This window comes from Leptopilina boulardi, unplaced genomic scaffold (genome assembly GCF_019393585.1).
Source record: "Leptopilina boulardi isolate dan_hultmark-lab unplaced genomic scaffold, ZJU_Lbou_2.1 LbouV2_218, whole genome shotgun sequence".
NCBI classification, from domain to species: Eukaryota; Metazoa; Arthropoda; class Insecta; order Hymenoptera; family Figitidae; genus Leptopilina; species Leptopilina boulardi.
The window spans coordinates 309,771-328,214 of record NW_026137772.1 but is presented as its reverse complement, the minus strand read 5'-3'; the positions used below and the strand labels follow the sequence as shown (position 1 = coordinate 328,214).

Sequence of the window (18,444 nt, the reverse complement as noted above, 5' to 3'; positions counted from 1 at the left end):
CAATATTCATTTGCATTAGTAAATTTCATTTTTTGGCTTCTACAAAATATTTACTAGTGTTCAGGAACATGTTTTAGTTCATTCAAAAAAAGAGACAAAAACGGATATCCCAAAAAAAATTAAAGCGAAAACCATGAACGAATATACTGGCAGTCAGGACGACACATAAGTTGCGCGTCTGTCTAGGTGAATTTTTTTTTTAATTACTCGAAAATAAAAAAAGACCCTCCTGGAAATTACATATTTTTTGGGAAAAAATGTCAGCTTTCAAACTAAAATATTTAAAAAAAAAATAAAAATGGAAAAAAATGAATTTTTAGTTCAATTTCCCCCTTTGATGTTATTACATCCTTTATTCTTTACACTTTTTTTGTCACCTTTTAATATTTTTAAGTTTAAAAGATTCCTTTTACAATAAAACTGATTCTCTTAACCATTAGGTAAAGAAGTTGATTTATCAGGAAATTAGTTTTAAGTTTAATAGATCATTTTTCTCAATGTATAAGTATTTCTAATAGTACTTAATATAAAAAAATAGGAAAAGAACTAGGCGCAATTGCGCCTACATCTAGGGTTTCGTGGTGGTTTAAATTTTAATTAAAAAAAAATAAATCAAAAATAAATAATTTAAAAATAAATAATAAAATTTATTTTATAAATTTTATGTACTATTAAATTTTATTTATTTAGCAAAATTTTTATTATAAATTAATTATAAATTATAAAATATTAATTTCTATAAATTAATTCTCCCCCAGACAGTAAATTCGAAGAAAATCAAAAATTGGCAAAATCAAAATTCAAAAAGGTAAATGAAAGAAAAAAGAAAGCGTGGCTGTGGAGTGGAGGTCTTTCTTCTATCATTTATCTTTTTTGATTCACAAACAAAAACATTAGGTAAAATGTCCATTCGATAATGTCCACTATTAAGACATGTCAACTATAGGGACATGTCAACTATATGGACATGTCAACTATTGGGACATGTCAATTACTGAGACAGGTAAACTACTGGGACATGTTAATTATAGGGGCATGTTAACTAATGGGACATGTAATGTCCATTCGGGAAAATGTCCATTCAGTAAATGGAGATTTGGGATCTGTTGGGCCCCAAAATTTGAATTTGGGAGCTATGGTGCCCCAAAATTCGAATTTGGGATCTGTGGTGCCCCAAAATTCGAATTTGGAAGCTATGTTTGCCCAAAATTCGAATTTGGGATCTGTGGTGCCCCAAAATTTCAATTTGGGAGCTATGGTGCCCCAAAATTTGAATTTGAGATCTGTGGTGCCCCAAAATTCGAATTTGGGATCTGTGGGGCCCAAAAATTCGAATTTGGGAGCTATGGTGCCACAAAATTCGAATTTGGGAGCTATGGTGCCCCAAAATTTGAATTTCGGATCTGTGGTGCCCCAAAAGTTTAATTTGGGATCTGTGGTGCCCCAAAATTTTAATTTAGGATCTGTGCCCTAAAATTTGATTTTGGGAGCTGTGGTGCCCCAAAATATACTACGGACAGACGGACGCCAAAGTGAAACTATAAGGCTTTCGGCCATGGGCCACGAAACCCTAAAAATCAGTACCAGAGGCAGGCGCAAAGCGCCTACATCTTAGGGTTTCGTGGCTTCTAATGAGTCATTTTCAATATTTACGATAATTTTTAACAAATAAATAATTGAGGGGCCACATGCAAGAACGGACGAGGCCTTCGGACAGAACTCCAACAACGAGATAACGCAAAAATTTTGGGCTTCTATTATTTGCGAAGAAAAAGTATGCAAAAAAGTGTTAACAACGAAAAATTTCAAGCGGCAAAGTTATTCCTTATGGTATAGAAAAGTTTTCAGTCCAGACGCCTCGTCCGTTCTTGCATGTGGCCCCTCAATTTAAGTCTTAAGCATAAGACTTAATATTCAAGACTTAAGCATAAGGCTTAAGACATAAGACTTAAGCATAAGACATAAGACATTACAGCGGTTCCACATGGGAGCAAAATCGCTGCGACGCGTGGTTCATTCTGGGGTTGTAGATAACTGTTAAACTATTTACTAGCTAATTGCGGGGGTGGAATTTTATAGTTATTTTTCTTATTTAATATTTACATTATTGATTTTCGCCATATTTCATCCACTGTTTTTAATTTCTAAAATCTAAATTTGAATTTAGATGACACTGGAAACCTCTGAGTAATAAGTTTTAAGTAAATTCGATTGATTTTTAATTTTCTTGTCCGCCATATTGGACCCACCATATTGAATTTTGAAAAACTAATATCAGATTCGTAATCAGCGACCCCTAAAACCCTCCGAGTAACGTGTTTCAAGAAAATCCACCGAATTTAAAAAAATATGTCCGTCATATTGGATATGCCATTTTTATTTTTGTAAACGGTCTTCAGATTCGTAATCAGTGACCTCGAAAACCTAAGTGCATACAGTTTCAACAATTTTGGTGGTATAAAAGTTTCTTAACATTTTGGACCAACTGACATTTAAGATTTTGCTTCTCACAGCGAAGAGGTTAAATAGTTTAAAATATTTTTAACTTGTTTTATTTATAATATTTGAGATCATCACATATAATTTTTTATAAAATTTTAATTTAAATATATAATTTCTTTTTTATTGTTATATCCATAACATGTACCCCAAAAATTAAAAACAATCTTGGTCGTTGCACGCAAAACACTTAAAAAGTGTGACTTAACGCACGAGCTTACCCCCTCCTCCCCCATGTCACAATTCGTCATGATTCTCGGACCCCCTCCCCCCCTTAGCTGCGTGACGTATTATGTGTACGGTCCTATTATTTTAAACATCATAAGAGCTAAAAAACTAAATTAATTATGTTGTCATTTAAATATTTGGAAAACCTCAAATTTATGAGATCTTTCTAGAATTTTATATATATTTATTTTTATATGTAATAATAATTTAATCATTTATAATTATCGAGTGAAGTAATTTATACTTTTTGTAATAAATTTCGATAAATAAAATACATTGTTTTCTGATAATAGATCAGTGGTAATATAAAACTTGACTTGTTCTGTGTAAGTAAAAAAAACTCACCTTGCAGTTACGTCATGCATTTCAACAACATCTGGACGACCGACAAGTTGTTTAAGCTCTGCAACGCTTAACCTCGTTAATCTTTTTAATTTTCTTTTAGATAATCTTGGAGTTCCATTTTCACCAACATCTTGCTGTTGTTGTTGATGAGCGTTAACATCTTCATCAAATTCATCTAGAAGTGGAGCTTTGCTAGGCACTAAAGAAGCTGGGGTGGCTGAAAGTGGTGGATATTGTTCAATTGTTTCACCCTTATCTTCGTTAACTCGAGGTTCAGGTTCTGTTAGTTTAAAAGCTTCGAAAACTCTTGCGAATTGCCTATACATAGGTTCTAAATCTTCAATACCAGGAACTTCTTGAACATATTCAATTTCAGGCATTATTTTTTCTTTTGAACTTGCATTAATTAATAACTCTTTATTCACTTCATCTAATCTATTCTGTTCATTAGAATGCTTTTTCTTTTTCTTCTTTTTCTTCTTCTTTACCTTATTAAAACGTGTATCGCTCTTTTCAAAAATGGTTTCAGTTTCAAGAATTAAATCATCCAAAACTGTCATATCATCTGAAATAATTGTTTCGCGAGAAATGTCTGTATTTAATTGATCAAATTCTGATCCACCAACTTCTTTTGCCCGTTCATTTTTAAAAGCAAGAGCTTGTTCAAGAGCAGCGGGTAATTTCATCGTCGAAGGATCTAATACCTTATCAACTTGATCAGCTTGATTAGGTATTTCAGTAGGAGGCGTTATTTTCATTGTTAAGAGGCTGGGTAGTGATGACTTTTGAGTCTCCATCTGAGGAGAAAAATTGTTTTGATTTTGCATGGGTGGCGTCATTCCAATCAATTGAGGAGGAAGCATATTCATTGAAGGTGGAACACTTGCTAACTGTTTTTGTATTTCTTGTTGTTCCATTTGTCGTAGTTGCTGAGAATCCAACATCAATGGTCCTCCCTTAAACATTATTATTTTTTAATAATAAACATTCATTTTTTCAAGTTTTTTGATACAACTAATTTGATACAAAAGAATAAATTAGCTTCAAACCACTGAAAATCATCTGAGAGTAGCTGCTAGCTTATTTTTAAAAAGTCTAGTTTTAATATTATGTGAGTTAATTCTATGTCTTTAAAGTTTAACATCTCTTTCTATTCTCATAAAAAAAGAGAGAAATGTGAAATTTTTTGTCAACTTCAAGTCATAGAACTAACCCTTTTAATTGACAAATTTATTAATTTCGAAACGAAGCAAAATACCCTCACCAAATTTTCATAGCACGTAAATTATATAAATATTAAAATATGCGCGAAGCCCCAAATTTTTTGAAGCACCCAGAAAACAGTTATAAGCTTCTAAATATTGTGAAATTTTTTTACTCAACAAATTTTCAAATACGAATTAATAATTATCTTAAAATACAATAATTATATAAAAATTTAATCATTTTTTGATGTAGAATAAATTGATTTATGTTTCCGGTTAATAGTAATATGTAATATTTGGTAGTTTTTGAATAACAACGTTTCCAAAAAAAGTGCAACATTTAAGGTTGCGAAATCACGTTCAACTAGTTTCACATAATATTAAAACTAGATTTTTTAAAAATAAGCCAGCAATCACTCTCAGATGATTTTCAGTGGTTTGGCCCATTAATAATTATAATTTTTAACTAGCGACGTATTCCTCGCTCGCTAATGGACGCTCGGGTGAAGTTTAACCATATGATAGGTACTGAATTTATAAAATTTCGTTCCGTTTTTACGTTTAATGTAACGGTTAAGAAATAAATATAAAAATGTAAAAAATATTTACAACCGATGTTTGTTTTTGTATAATAATAACATAATAATAGATATTTTATTATTATATTATATTATTAATATGCTGTTATAATTTTTTGTCTGCCTTTGTTTGTTTATTAAAAATATTTACATTAAATAAAAATATGATTTGTGATATTAATTAATTTTTTCAAATAATATGTTACTTAAAAGGCGCTGCTGATTATTTGTAGCGCTGCCTTCTGAATTTTGGTATTGAAAATAATTAATTGTATTCCTTGCATGAAAACGAATCGATTAGTATATATAAAGTTTACATTTGAGGTAAATTTAATAAATTAATGAAAGTTAAAAAATAAAAAATTCACATTTTAGCTGAAAATTTTTGTATTTATTTAAATTCAAGTTTAAATATAAAATAATAGTGTTCCTTGCATTGCAACAAATCGATATAATTGTAAATAATTATAAATTATATATTATTTTTCATTAATATTTAGAAATTTCGGCTAAAATGGGAATTTTTGATTTTTTAACTTCCATTAATTCTTTTAATTTAACTCAAATGTGTAGGTACACAAATGTTTATATTATCATATTATTTATGTATGTTTATTTGAATGTTAATGCTTTCTCCACGAGGAAGCAAATTTTTTTGCTGATCGTAAAGAGGAAGCAAAATGTTCATGTAATCAACATTTGAATTTACAACTTTTTTAAAAGTTATCGTTATTTCAAAATTTTTCAAATATCTTCTATTATATTAAAATGTTTGTTTTGTATTTTGAAATTGTCCACGAAAACCGTGAAATTCGAATAAAAAACATATTAGGATAAAAAACCAGTATTATGACGATTTTTCTAATAGATTTCCATGAAATCTATTAGACATAGCGATATAAAAAGAAACGGTTAAAAAATAGAGAAAAAAAAACAAAAATTCGTAAATTTCGACAAAATTTCGGAATTTTGATTTTAATATAATAGAAGATTTTAAACTAAAAAGTCACATTATTCTGCAAAATAAATACCTTTTTGCAAGTGTTGTGGTATTTTTTTTTCTTAAAGAATAATACATCAAGAGTATAACCTTAAATTTTAAAGTCATATTAAAATTTAAATAACTTATGAATTTTTAAATAAAAATAAGCAATTTTTCGTTTTTATTTTTCAGAAATTTTTTAACTAACTTAAAATAAATTTATCCTTGTAAAACTAATTACACTGAAAAAAAAATTATTTGTATCAAATAAAAAGTATTTGATCCAAATACATCATTTACTTGTCTATTATCCAATAAATATGTATTTGAACCAAATACACATTTACTAAACCTAAGTATTTTATTTTATCGTATCAAATAAATAGTTATTTGAATCAAATACAAAATATTCAAATCAAATAAATGATTATTATCAAGCTAATAAATAATTATTTGAATCAATTATGAAAATTATTCCATTCAAATAAATATTTACTAGACATAAGTATTTTATTTTATCGTATCAAATAAATAGTTATTTGAATCAAATACAAAATATTCAAATCCAATAAATGGAATATTGAATGCTAATAAACAATTATTTAAATCAAATATGAAAATTATTTCATTCAATACTGCATGTTTTTTGATTCAAATAAATATTTATTTGCATTAATAAAATATTTTTCTCGAAACAAAAAGACAAAAAGACTTAGAATATTAAATAATATATATAAATAAATGAATAGTATCAAATAACTCATTATTCTCATTAAAAATTTTCTTGAATCAAATATTCGATTATTTGTCATAAGTAATTGTTTTAATTGAAACTAAAACCTCTTTAATTGCGGCAATTATTATTTTATTTGATCCAAATACATAATTTATTTGCATAAAATGTAAGAATTTTTTGATTCAAATAAATCAAAATTTCAATTGAATAAATAACATATTTATTTACTAATTCTTCCATTTCTAAATTAAATTCTTACTCAAATATAAATAATAATGATCGGATATTTTCATTTTTCAACTAATTCATACATAGAATTAATGATTAAACGCAAACCTGAGAAATAAATAAATCTAACGCATGGGGGGAATCGAACCTACGACCTACAGATTATGAGTCTAACGCTTTACCAACTACGCTACGCACGCTACGTGAAAACGAATGTTAACTTCTTGATGTCATTTAAACTTGCAAAAGACCTAACTCAGAAAAGTGCTTAACATCATTTAGTTAAAATTAAGATATTAAATTATATTTTCCAATTAAATGCAATTAATAAAATATAATTAATTATAAGCTTCATGATTATTATCATGAATCATCCCATGTGAATTTTCAAAAAAAGTATAACTATATTTTTATTAAAAACGCGTTTTTCGGTGTTTTGAATCATTGTAAACTTTAATTTTTTGTTGATGAAAAAATATTTGACTTTTGGACTTAGAATATTAAATAATATATATACCCGTGTGGAAAAGTGATGTGGGCCCCCAGTGGGGGCCCTTATGGATCGCCCTCATGCCATGAGGGGCGCATGTGGATGATCCATAGGGGCCCCTCATGGAAACGACATGCTCATCGATGAGGGTGCCCTTATGGGCCCTCACGTTTGCCCTCATCTTGCCCTCAAGTTTGCCATAATGTTTTTAATCAATAATATTATTAATAATAAAAGTTAATTAATAATAAATAAGCTTAAGTTATGAATAAATAACATATTTATTTAATAATTATTCAATTTTAAATTAAATTCTTACTCAAATTGAATTTATTAATTAACGTTCTAATTAATTAACTATCGGATATAATTAAAAGTAATAATAAATTAATTAATTAAAAAATTAAAAAATATGTAATTTATGCATACTATTAACGGATATTTTCATTTTTCAATTAATTCATACATAGAATTAATGATTAAACGCAAACCTGAGAAATAAATAAATCTAACGCATGGGGGGAATCGAACCTACGACCTACGGACTATGAGTCTAACGCTTTACCAACTACGCTACGCACGCTACTTCAAAACGAATGCTAACTTCTTGATGCTATTTAAACTTAAAAAATACCTAACAAAGAAAAGTGCTTAACATCATTTAGTTAAAGTTAAGATATTAAATTATATTTTCCAATCAAATGCAATTTATAAAATATAATTAATTATATGCTTTATGATTATTATCATGAATCATCTCAGGTGAATTTTCAAAAAAAGTGTAAATATATTTTTATTAAAAACGCGTTTTTCGTTGTTCTGAATCATTGGAAACATTCAGTTTTTGTTGATGAAAAAATATTTGAATTTTGGACTTAGAAAATTTTGCTAATCGATCATGAGGGCGATCCATGCGGGGCCCCTACGTTGCCCCTCATGGATTCACCATATGGATCAGCCCTCTTGAGGGCAAGATCGTGGCTTTTTCCACACGGGTAAATAAATGAATAGTATCAAATAACTCATTATAACTCATTACACTTAAATATTTAATTGGTCAAAATATTTTATTTTACTTTAATAAAATAATGTATTAACATTAAATAACGCATTATTTATATTAAATAATTTAATTAATTAGAATTAATAAATTTATTGTATCAAATACTTTTTATTTGTTTCAAAAAAATGAAATATTTGAGTGAAATAAATAAATTAATATTTGCACTCATTATTTTCGTTTCAAATAAACATTTAATTGATTACAATATTTTTTTATTTGTCTTGATAAAATAGTGTATTAGTATTAAATAATTTAGTTCACTTGAATCCATTAAATAAAGTTATTGTATCAAATACATTTTATTTGTTTCAATGAAACGAAATATTTGAGTGAAATAAATAAATTAATTGTTTCAAGTAAATCATTATTATCGTTTCAAATAAATTATTAATCGATTGAAATATTTTTTTATTTGTCTTGATGAAATAGTGTATCAGGATTAAATAATGAATTATTTGTATTAAATAATTCAGTTTATTTGAATCAATTACATAAATTTATTGTGTCAAATACTTTTTATTTGTATCAAATAAACGAAATATTTGAGTTAAATAAATGAATGAATTGTTTCAAGTAACTCATTATTTATATTAAATAAATTCATTTATTTAATTCAATTAATTATTTAATTGAACCAAATACGATTTATTTGGTTCAAATAAATGCGATTCAAATAATTTATATTTGAATCAAATACATATTTTTTTTATCTAAATAAAAAGTATTTGAAACAATTAAATATTTTTCAAATAATTTGAAGTATTTGAATCAAATAAATTTTTTTTTCAGTGTACATTTTAAAAAACACATCATAAGTTCCCTTAGATTAAAATTTTCTGCAAAAATATTAAATACCGACTGTACAATACACGTTTGAATACGTCGGGTCAAGAAGACCCCTTTTGCCATTTACATTCGAACGCGGAATTGTGACAGTTAAGGGTTAAAGAAAAGCATTACTTTACATACATGTAAAGTAGGCGCAAAACATTACTTTGCTGCACCAGTCCTAAATGACACTTAATATTCGTACAATATTGCCATGCAATGTTGCCAATATAGCAGTGTAATATTACTGCAATATTGCAGCAATCTTTAAATGTCCTGTTTGCTACAATATTTCATGGTAATGTTGCTGCTATATTTCTTGGCAATATTTAAGAAACATTGCACAATATTGCAGTAATAGTTCTGCAGGGTTAAAATAATTTTGTATGCCTTTGAATCAAAGTTAAAAATAAAATTTAAAATCCCATGAATAATATTTTGAAATATTTTTCAAAATTATTTTCGCAATGTTAGGTTCCAGAAAAGTAAGTTGGTTGAATATGAATTTAGAAATTAAAGGAGTTTTATTATTTTTTCCTTTTTATATATTAAAAAAATTTAAATGCATTTCCTCAATAAAACAGCTTTTTATTTTTCACATTGCTTTGAATGTAGGTATTTCAAAATATTATTCATTGGATTATAATTTAAAATTTATTTTTAACTTCGATTCAAAAGCACACTCAGGGAAATGGTATATTTGTCTCCGAGCCTACTAACTCATTTATTTGTTGCAAATATATTTTATTTCATTGAAATAAAAAATTTATTTGAGGCAAAAAAAAATTTATTTCTGACAAATAAAACTTTTATTTACGCCAAATAAATAAGTTAGTAGGCTCTGAGACAAATATACGTTTATGTAACTCAAATATATTTTCTTTGGTTCAAATATATCATTTCTCTGCGTGCATAAAATATTATTTTAACATTGCAGGAATGTTACTGCAATATTATGCAATGTTCCTTAAATATTACAAAGAAATATTGCAGCAACATTACAATGATATATTGTAGCAAACAGGACATTTAAAGATTCCAGCAATATTGGCAACATTGCACGGCAATATTGTACAAATATTAAGTGCTATTTGGGGACACAACACTGCAAAAATAGGTGACTTACTTGGTATCTTACAATAAGATGTAATATGGAAAAATGGTATGTTCCATCTTAAAAAAGATACTTTGTAAAATAGCTATTTAATATTTAAGATGCTTTTTGCGTTTTAACAAGAATTAAAATATTTCTTCCATCTTAAAATGTAAGTTACTTTTGCAAGTTTGTTTACGTAACTTAAATTAAGATATTTGTGGAGTCATAAGATGTTTGGAAAATAGATGCTTGAAAACTCTAAGATACGTTAGAATTTTAAGTTACTAAAATATAAAATACATTAAGGGATTATATACCTTTTCATGGGTCAAAAAACCGATTTTTTTCATTGCGTATATCAAAATTACATATTCTCGAGACTATTTTCCCAAAATTTCATCAAAATCAAAGCATTAGAACCAACCCAGCAAACACGTTCTATAAATGTTCTATAACAGTGATGTCACAGTTTTACAGAACAGTTGTTACAAAAGAGTGACAGAACTGTTCTATATTATGATAACGTCACAGTTCTATAACAATGTTATGTAACATGTCTATAACACGAAAGTCACAAATGATCTGTAACTGACGTTCCAAGGTAGTTCTAGAACTGTGCTAGAAGAATGTTATGTATCTGTTCTGAAATTTTGTTGCAGTTAAGTTCTAGAAAACATTTGTTATTACAAAATGGAACAATTCTGTAACTATGTTACGTCACAGTTCTATAACACAATAGTCACAAGTGACCTGTAACTGACGTTCTAACGTAGTTCTAGAACTGTGCCAGAACAATGTTATGTAGCTGTTCTGAAATTCTGTTGCTGTTAAGTTCTGGAAGACATTTGTTACTACAATTCGGAACAATTCTGTAACAATGTTACGTAACATTTCTGTAACACGTTAGTCACAAATAATCTGCAAGTGATGTTCCAACGTAGTTCTAGAACTGTGTCGGAACAATGTTATGTAGCTGTCCTTTGTCTTAAATATAAAGTTAAATTTGAACAGTTTAAATTTGACAGTGCCGTATATGTGGTTTTATATCCAAGATAGTAGTTGCTTATCTTAGGTTTTTTCTTTTTCTATTAATTTACATTGAAAATTCTGAAACACTTTCTCCGAACCAAATAATTCATGTTAATGCCATTAAAAGAAAGTGACTCAAAATTAATCAAAATAATAGCTTCATTGTTATTCCACTTCTGCACGTAAATAATTAATTTGATGTTGAATGTGTGATGCATATTTTATACTTGTAAATATATGTGACACAGACAGTTAAAAGAGACCTACGGTCCGAAAAAATCGATTTTCATTTTTTTATTGATTCTTATAGTAAATAAGCCGCTCTTTCCAACGCATTAAACCGCAGCTTTCTAGCTGCATTAGTTTTTTAACAATTTCACTTCAAAGTTAGGTACCTTGACAAAAAAAAAGTACAACAAAATCAAATTTGACAAACTTTTCTAAAATTAGTCAAATTCGCTTGAAACTCGTTACTCAGGGGTTTTCGGGGTCGCTGATTACGAATCCGCTGTTAGTTTTTGAAAATTCAAAATGGCGGATTCAGTATGGCGGATGGCTTTTTTAAAAATTGATCGGATTCGCTTGAAATTCGTTACTCGGGGGTTTTTGGGCTCGCTGATTACGAATACGATGTTAGTTTTTAAAAGTTCAAAATGGCGGATCCAATATGGCGGATGACGTTTTTAAAAATTGATCTGATTCGCTTGAAATTCGTTACTCGGGGGTTTTTGGGGTCGCTGATTACGAATCCGATGTTAGTTTTTAAAAATTCAAAATGGCAGATCCAACGAAATTTTTGAGTTTTACACAAATTCGAACAAATTTTAAATGTTGTCCTCCATATTGGATCCGCCATTTAAAATTTTTAAAAACTAACATCATATTTGTAATCAGCGACCCCAAAAACCCCTGAGTAACGATTTTCAAGCAAATCCGATCAATTTTTAAAAAAGTAATCCGCCATATTGGATCCGCCATTTTGAATTTTTAAAAACTAACATCATATTCGTAATCACTGACCCCAAAAACCCCCGAGTAACGAATTTCAAGCGAATCAGATCAATTTTTAAAAAAGTCTTCCCCCATATTGGATCCGCCATTTTAAATTTTTAAAAACTAACACCATATTCGTAATCAGCGACCCCGAAAATCCCCGAGTGACGAATTTCAAGCGAATCTGATCAATTTTTAAAAAAGTCATCCGCCATATTGAATCCGCCATTTTGAATTTTCAAAAAATAACATCATAATCGTCATCAGCGACCCCCAAAACCTCCGAGTAACAAGTTTTAATTCATTAAAACGTTCACAAGCATCAAAACCAACTTGCTAAACTTCAAAGTCGTTTTTCTCGAAATCTTTTTTTCGGATCGTAAGTCCCTTTTAACTGTCCGTGTCACATATATATTTCGCCCTGATGTAAATTTGTAATAAAAAAAATTATTAATTTCATAATAAGACATGTTTTGTGTATTTGATATATAGTTATTTGAATATTAACTTTGTGAGTAACAATAGTAATAAAATTCTATTATATTAACAAGCATAAAGCATTTGTGCATACATTTGTAAGAAAAAAGCAGTATGTCAAATCAAATTAACTCGATATAAACATTTACATTTAATTTTTTAATGACATAAGAATGTGTTAAATATAAATTATATAACCTAATAACAACTTTATTATGCACCACAATAGTACAGGGTGTCCTAAAATTTTAGGGATGTCTGGATATCGCGTAATAATAGCCTTTTTGATAAAAAATTTAAAAATTTGTTCAGAATAGCAAAATATGTTAAAATATGCAATTTAATTTTGTTATTCTGAACAATCTTTCATTTAAGTTTCTTTTTCTCAAAAATAAGATCGTTACAAAATACCCAAATGTCTTGGAAATTTCGGGACAACATGTATAACAACACTAGATCGTTGTTACATTCACAGAAAACTAAAAGGTATTAAAATAAGCTGCAACACTTCTTATTTTAATCAAATGTTTCTTATTTTAATCCATTTTGGTATTAAAATAAGTAAAAATGGATTAAAATAAGAAGCGTGGCAGGTTATTTTAATACCTTTCAATTTTCTGTGTTACTGTTCTTCTCATTTAAAGAACTATGATACATATTCATACTGAAACAATGTTATGTCACAAATATAGATTTTTGTTCCTACACTGTGATACGTTTACGTAACACATATATAATATTTTTTTATCCCTGTTACGTAATTTAGTTACGTAACAAATACAGAACTCTGTTCCTTACTGGTTACATTCCTCTTTTCATAGTTGTTACAACACAGTTCTAGAACTGTTACAAATGACTTTGTAACCGCGTTCTAGATTTGTTACATATCTGAACATACCTGCTGAGTACGACGTTTTGCGTAACCAGTGACTCACACGTTCTTAACCAGTTACAGAACATGTTCTCAAGAAATTTGTAACAGTTCTAGAACAGATATATAACAGTGTTTGCTGGGAAGGTTATGACTGTTTTAATCCGCTACTTCTCATAGAAGAGTATATACGCTTGAAATTTTAAAGGCTATTATCTCGGAATCGTGATTTTTGAGAACTACGCTTACGGTGAATGTGAGATTTTTAAAATCGCTAAACCGATCGGGCTGAAATTTTCAGGGGTTCTTTATACATGCAATAAGTAGTGCATGGATGAAGAGAATTTCAATTTGAATCAAAATTAATATTTTTTTTGGTCAAAAAACAAAATTTTAAAACCCGAAAATCATGATTTTTGAGGAAAAATTATCGACATTTCTAGGAAAAAAGTTTTTTTTTCAAAATCCTTCGTTCACGCACAAGGTAATATAATATACTAATGAAATTGCCATTGTTTTTTAATTTTTGTTAAACTCTGACTTTTCGCAGTCACCGCAACCAGCTATTAAAAAAAGGTGTTTTAGTGCAAGGTCTACAGTTTCCTCAATTATTAATATTTTTTAATAAATAGTTAACCTCAAAATTTTTTTTATTAAAAATATGTGAAACACTATGGCAAAGATTAATTTTAAGATTAATTTGGTATTAACATCTTAAACTAAGATATTTCGAATGAATAAAAAGTGACTATGTGTCGCTCACAGTTTGGGCCCATACTTTTTGACGACACAGTGTATGTGTCACTGACAGTGAAGGCGTTTTTAAACAAATATCAAGCGTATTTGATTAAATTTTAAATTTGCTATCGCTATATTGCAAACGACATTTAAAAATTTTTAAATATGATCTGAAATTTAGATTCAGAAACTCTAAAAACCACCGAGCAACAAATTTCAAACAAGTTTGATTATTTACTTTTTAATTCATATGTATGTCACCCCCCTCACCCAAAAAGAGGTGATTTCCCAGCTAGAATTAGACGTTTGCCGATATAAAAAATACGTTTCTATTTTTTTTGTGCATTTATCAAATTTACATAGTTTTATTGCAATCGGGGAGTATCACACTGAGAAAAATGTTTAATCAGAGCAACCAAAATTTGGTTGGGCAACCAATTTCAATTTCAGCAACCAAACTATTTGTTTGAGTCAACCAAAAACTTTGGTTGAGTGTTTTTTGTTGGCATAATAAAAATTTTTGGTTAGCTCAACCAAATTTTTTTGTTAGGTCAACAAAAATGTTTGACTACCTTAACTAAACTTTTTGTTGGGTAAAATAAAAAAAAAAGTATATTGTGCATCTAGGGAGGAAAATTGTTGATTTCCACGAGTGTAGTTTGTAGTTCGAGGCGTAGCGAGCGCACGAGCCGAAGACGAGAACTGTAAAACACGAGTGGAAATCATTTTCCTCCCGAGTAGCACATACTATTTTTTTCTAACACACGCACCGAAAGTACACCATTTCTTACCTGTGTAGCGGGAGAAAAGTATGTCTTTTCCGACTAGCGGGAGGGAAAGTTACATTCCCTCCCGGTGACGTCACTGAGCGGGAGGAAAAGTAACTTTCCCTCCCGGTGATGTTATTATTAGGTATTAAATATTAATCAAAGTATGAGCAATAGTGAATCTCAAACGTCTGGTACACCACCAGTAGTAATATACTGCTACCAGTAACAACCATACCATCATCAATAGTATCCACACTACCACGTTTGTACTTTCGGTATACGTGTGTTAGAAAAAATTTTTTCAATGAAACAATTTTTTTTCATATTCTTATATGATAAAAATAATGTCATAAATTTTTTAAAAGTGTTAAATGAAAATATTTTTTTCTAACACCCGCACCGAAAGTACACCATTTCTTACCTGTAAAGGGGGAGAAAAGTATGTCTTTCCCGGCGAGCTGGAGGGAAAGTTACTTTCCCTCCCGCTGACGTCACTGACAGGGAGGAAAAGTACTTTCCCTCCCTGTGACGTCACTAGCAGGGAGGGAATGTAACTTTCCCTCCCTGTGACGTCACTGGCAGGGAGGGAATGTAACTTTCCCTCCCCGTAACGTCAATTTTTATTTTTGTTGTTTATAGAACATTAAAAAGAACAAGAACAGTATATTATTGAATTTACTATCAAACCATCGATTCGAAATATCGAGTTTAAGTTTAATTGATATTTCGATATGTCGAATCAAATTTAAAATCGATAATCACGTAAACAATAGTGTACACTTTCTCCGCTTGGCGTCTCTGTACGTTTGTTGTCATTCTGTCAATTCTGTTGATCAGTAATAACATAATTTAATCTCAATGTAGTCGACTTACTATAAAAGTTATATTTTTCGCTAAAATTTAATAATAAAATACGGTTTTTAGAAAAATTAACATTCTTTATTTTTAATCTATGTAGTTTCGGTATGTGTGTTAGAAAAAATAGTATGTGCAACTTGGGAGGAAAATGATTTCCGTCTCGTGTATTTGCAGTTCTCGTCTTCGTAGCACTCGCTACGTCTCGAACTGCAAACTACACTTGCGGAAATCAACCATTTTCCTCCCTAGATTCACAATATACTATTTTCTCTGGTTCTTTTAAACCGATTTAAAAAATCAAAGAAGCATTTTTTTCATCTTGAAATGTAGAATTTAAAAATATTTTATGTTTTGAAATTTTTTTATTGTTTTAAAAATTATTTATTTATAAAATGTTCAAAAAAACAGTCTTCTTCACGCAATATGTAAAATTATAAAATACCATCGTATTCTCCGTTCATTTTTAAGTAAGAAACCCCTGAGAAAAAAATTGCCCGCTACTGGTAATAACTATCAAATAATTTTTGCCGCGGCGCAAACCGTTTTAATAGTGCTCGCTGCCGCTGAGCACGTGTCATAGTTCAACTGGTATGGTAGCAGCACATCTGTGTAATTTAGAAAACATTGAATATTTATAAATTAAGGGGTTAGTAACACATCTTTTTTCAAGAAAAATGATTTTCTAAAAACTGCATATTCTTGTAGTAGATATATGTAGAAATTCTCTGGAAACTATTATTTTGGTTGGAAATTTCAGTAACATATCGAAAAACGGGGTATAATGTAAAATTCACGCGCTCATGAAGCGTACTCTTCGCGAGTACAATGTATGCTTTTATATATCTTTCTCTATTATAAAAAGATTTCGCCGCAGCCGCCGCTGTTTCAGAAATGTTGACCTAGGAGGGGGCGTCCCGCCCCTCCTAAATTTTGAGGTTATGTTTGTTTCTAGACTCTGAATATAGCCGCAAGTCCCCCCCTCCCACCTCTCATTTCTCATCCTTCGCCAAAATGGCCTAAATTTTGAGGTTATGTTGGTTTGAAGACTCTGAATATAGCCGCAAGTCCCCTCCCCTCCATCGTCTGAAATGACATAAATTTTGAGGTTATGTTCGTTTCAAGGCTCTGAATATAGCCGCAAGTCTCCTCCCCTCCCCCGCCAGAAATGACCTAAATTTTGAGGTTATCTTCGTTTCAAGGCTCTGAATATAGCCGCAAGTCCCCTCCCCTCCCGCGCCAGAAATGACCTAAATTTTGAGGTTATTTTCGTTTCAAGGCTCTGAATATAGCCGCAAGTCCCCCCTCCCTCTTCTCATTTCCCCTCCTCCGCCAAAAATGACCTAAATTTTGAGGTTATGTTTGTTTTAAGACCTTAATAAAGCAGTAAGTCCTTCCCCCTTCCCTCATCTCTCTCTGTATTTCCTGCCAAAAATGACATAAATTTTAAGGTTATGTTAATTTCAAGACTTTCAATATAGCCGCAAGTGGAGGTGGAGTTCCCGCCAAAATGACTTGAATTTAAAGGTTATATTCTTTTCAAGACTTTTTAATTATTATTATTATTAATTTATTAATAAAAATTTAATAATTTTAATTTTAATAATATTTATTCAGATTTCAATGAATTTGTAATAATAATTCTTTGAAATAGGTGGTTCATTTTGAAAAATAAGATGAATGGAAAATTAAAAAAAAATGATTAAAACAGGGGGGTTGGCGCGCGATGCGCGCAGGGAGGCGTAGCCCCTCTAGTATATATATATATGTGCCATTCCAGGAGTTTTTTAGCACTTTTCGGAGTAACCTTTCCAAATTAAATGAAACATTTTTTTAATAATATTTATTAATATAAAGGTCCAAAAAAATCACTTTTTAAGTAAAAACAATTGTTTATTTGAAAAATACAACAATAAATAATGCAAAAAATTCACTTTTTTCCTGCAACTCCAAATAAATTGGTTTAAAGATCAAAATTTTCCTTATATTTCAAGCTTTAATACCGCACAAGAAACATAGAGTCCGAGAAAATATTCAACTCACAATTTTTTAAAGAATGTTTGTTTCCTTTTTTGTATTTTATTTACTGTGAAACGTCTGCTGAAGCTGCGCGCGACGTTCGGAAGTTGTCGTTTTCCTTATTGAGCAGAAGCTCATTACACTAGCGTAGTAGAAAGCAAGTTGTGCGAAAAGTGAGGTTATGTTGTCATTAAACGAAACGTAAAAATTTCTAGTTATCACATTGAATGGTTTTTAATTATCTACTTTGCAGTAAAAAATCATAAAAAAAATTTTTGAAGGATGAAAAACCTCACTTTTTACACAACATGTTTTTTACTACGCTAGTGTAATGAGCTTCTGCTCAATAAGGAAAATTGTGAGTTGAATGTTTTCTCGGACTCTATGTTTCTTGTGCGGTATTAAAGCTTGAAA

At 29.5% G+C, this 18,444-nt stretch overlaps 2 protein-coding genes across 2 annotated transcripts in view; one reads left to right on the top strand and one right to left on the bottom strand.

Moving 5' to 3' along the window:
- LOC127279582 (homologous-pairing protein 2 homolog) overlaps positions 1-18,444 on the top strand; it is a 261,519-nt gene that overhangs the window by 134,818 nt on the left and 108,257 nt on the right. The window lies entirely within an intron of this gene.
- Positions 1-18,444, bottom strand: part of LOC127279581 (splicing factor 3B subunit 2) — a 185,175-nt gene that overhangs the window by 128,153 nt on the left and 38,578 nt on the right. Inside the window, exon 2 of the mRNA XM_051302013.1 lies at positions 3,073-4,028. Coding sequence (XP_051157970.1) covers positions 3,073-4,028 — 956 coding nt within the window. The remainder of the gene's footprint in view (positions 1-3,072; positions 4,029-18,444) is intronic.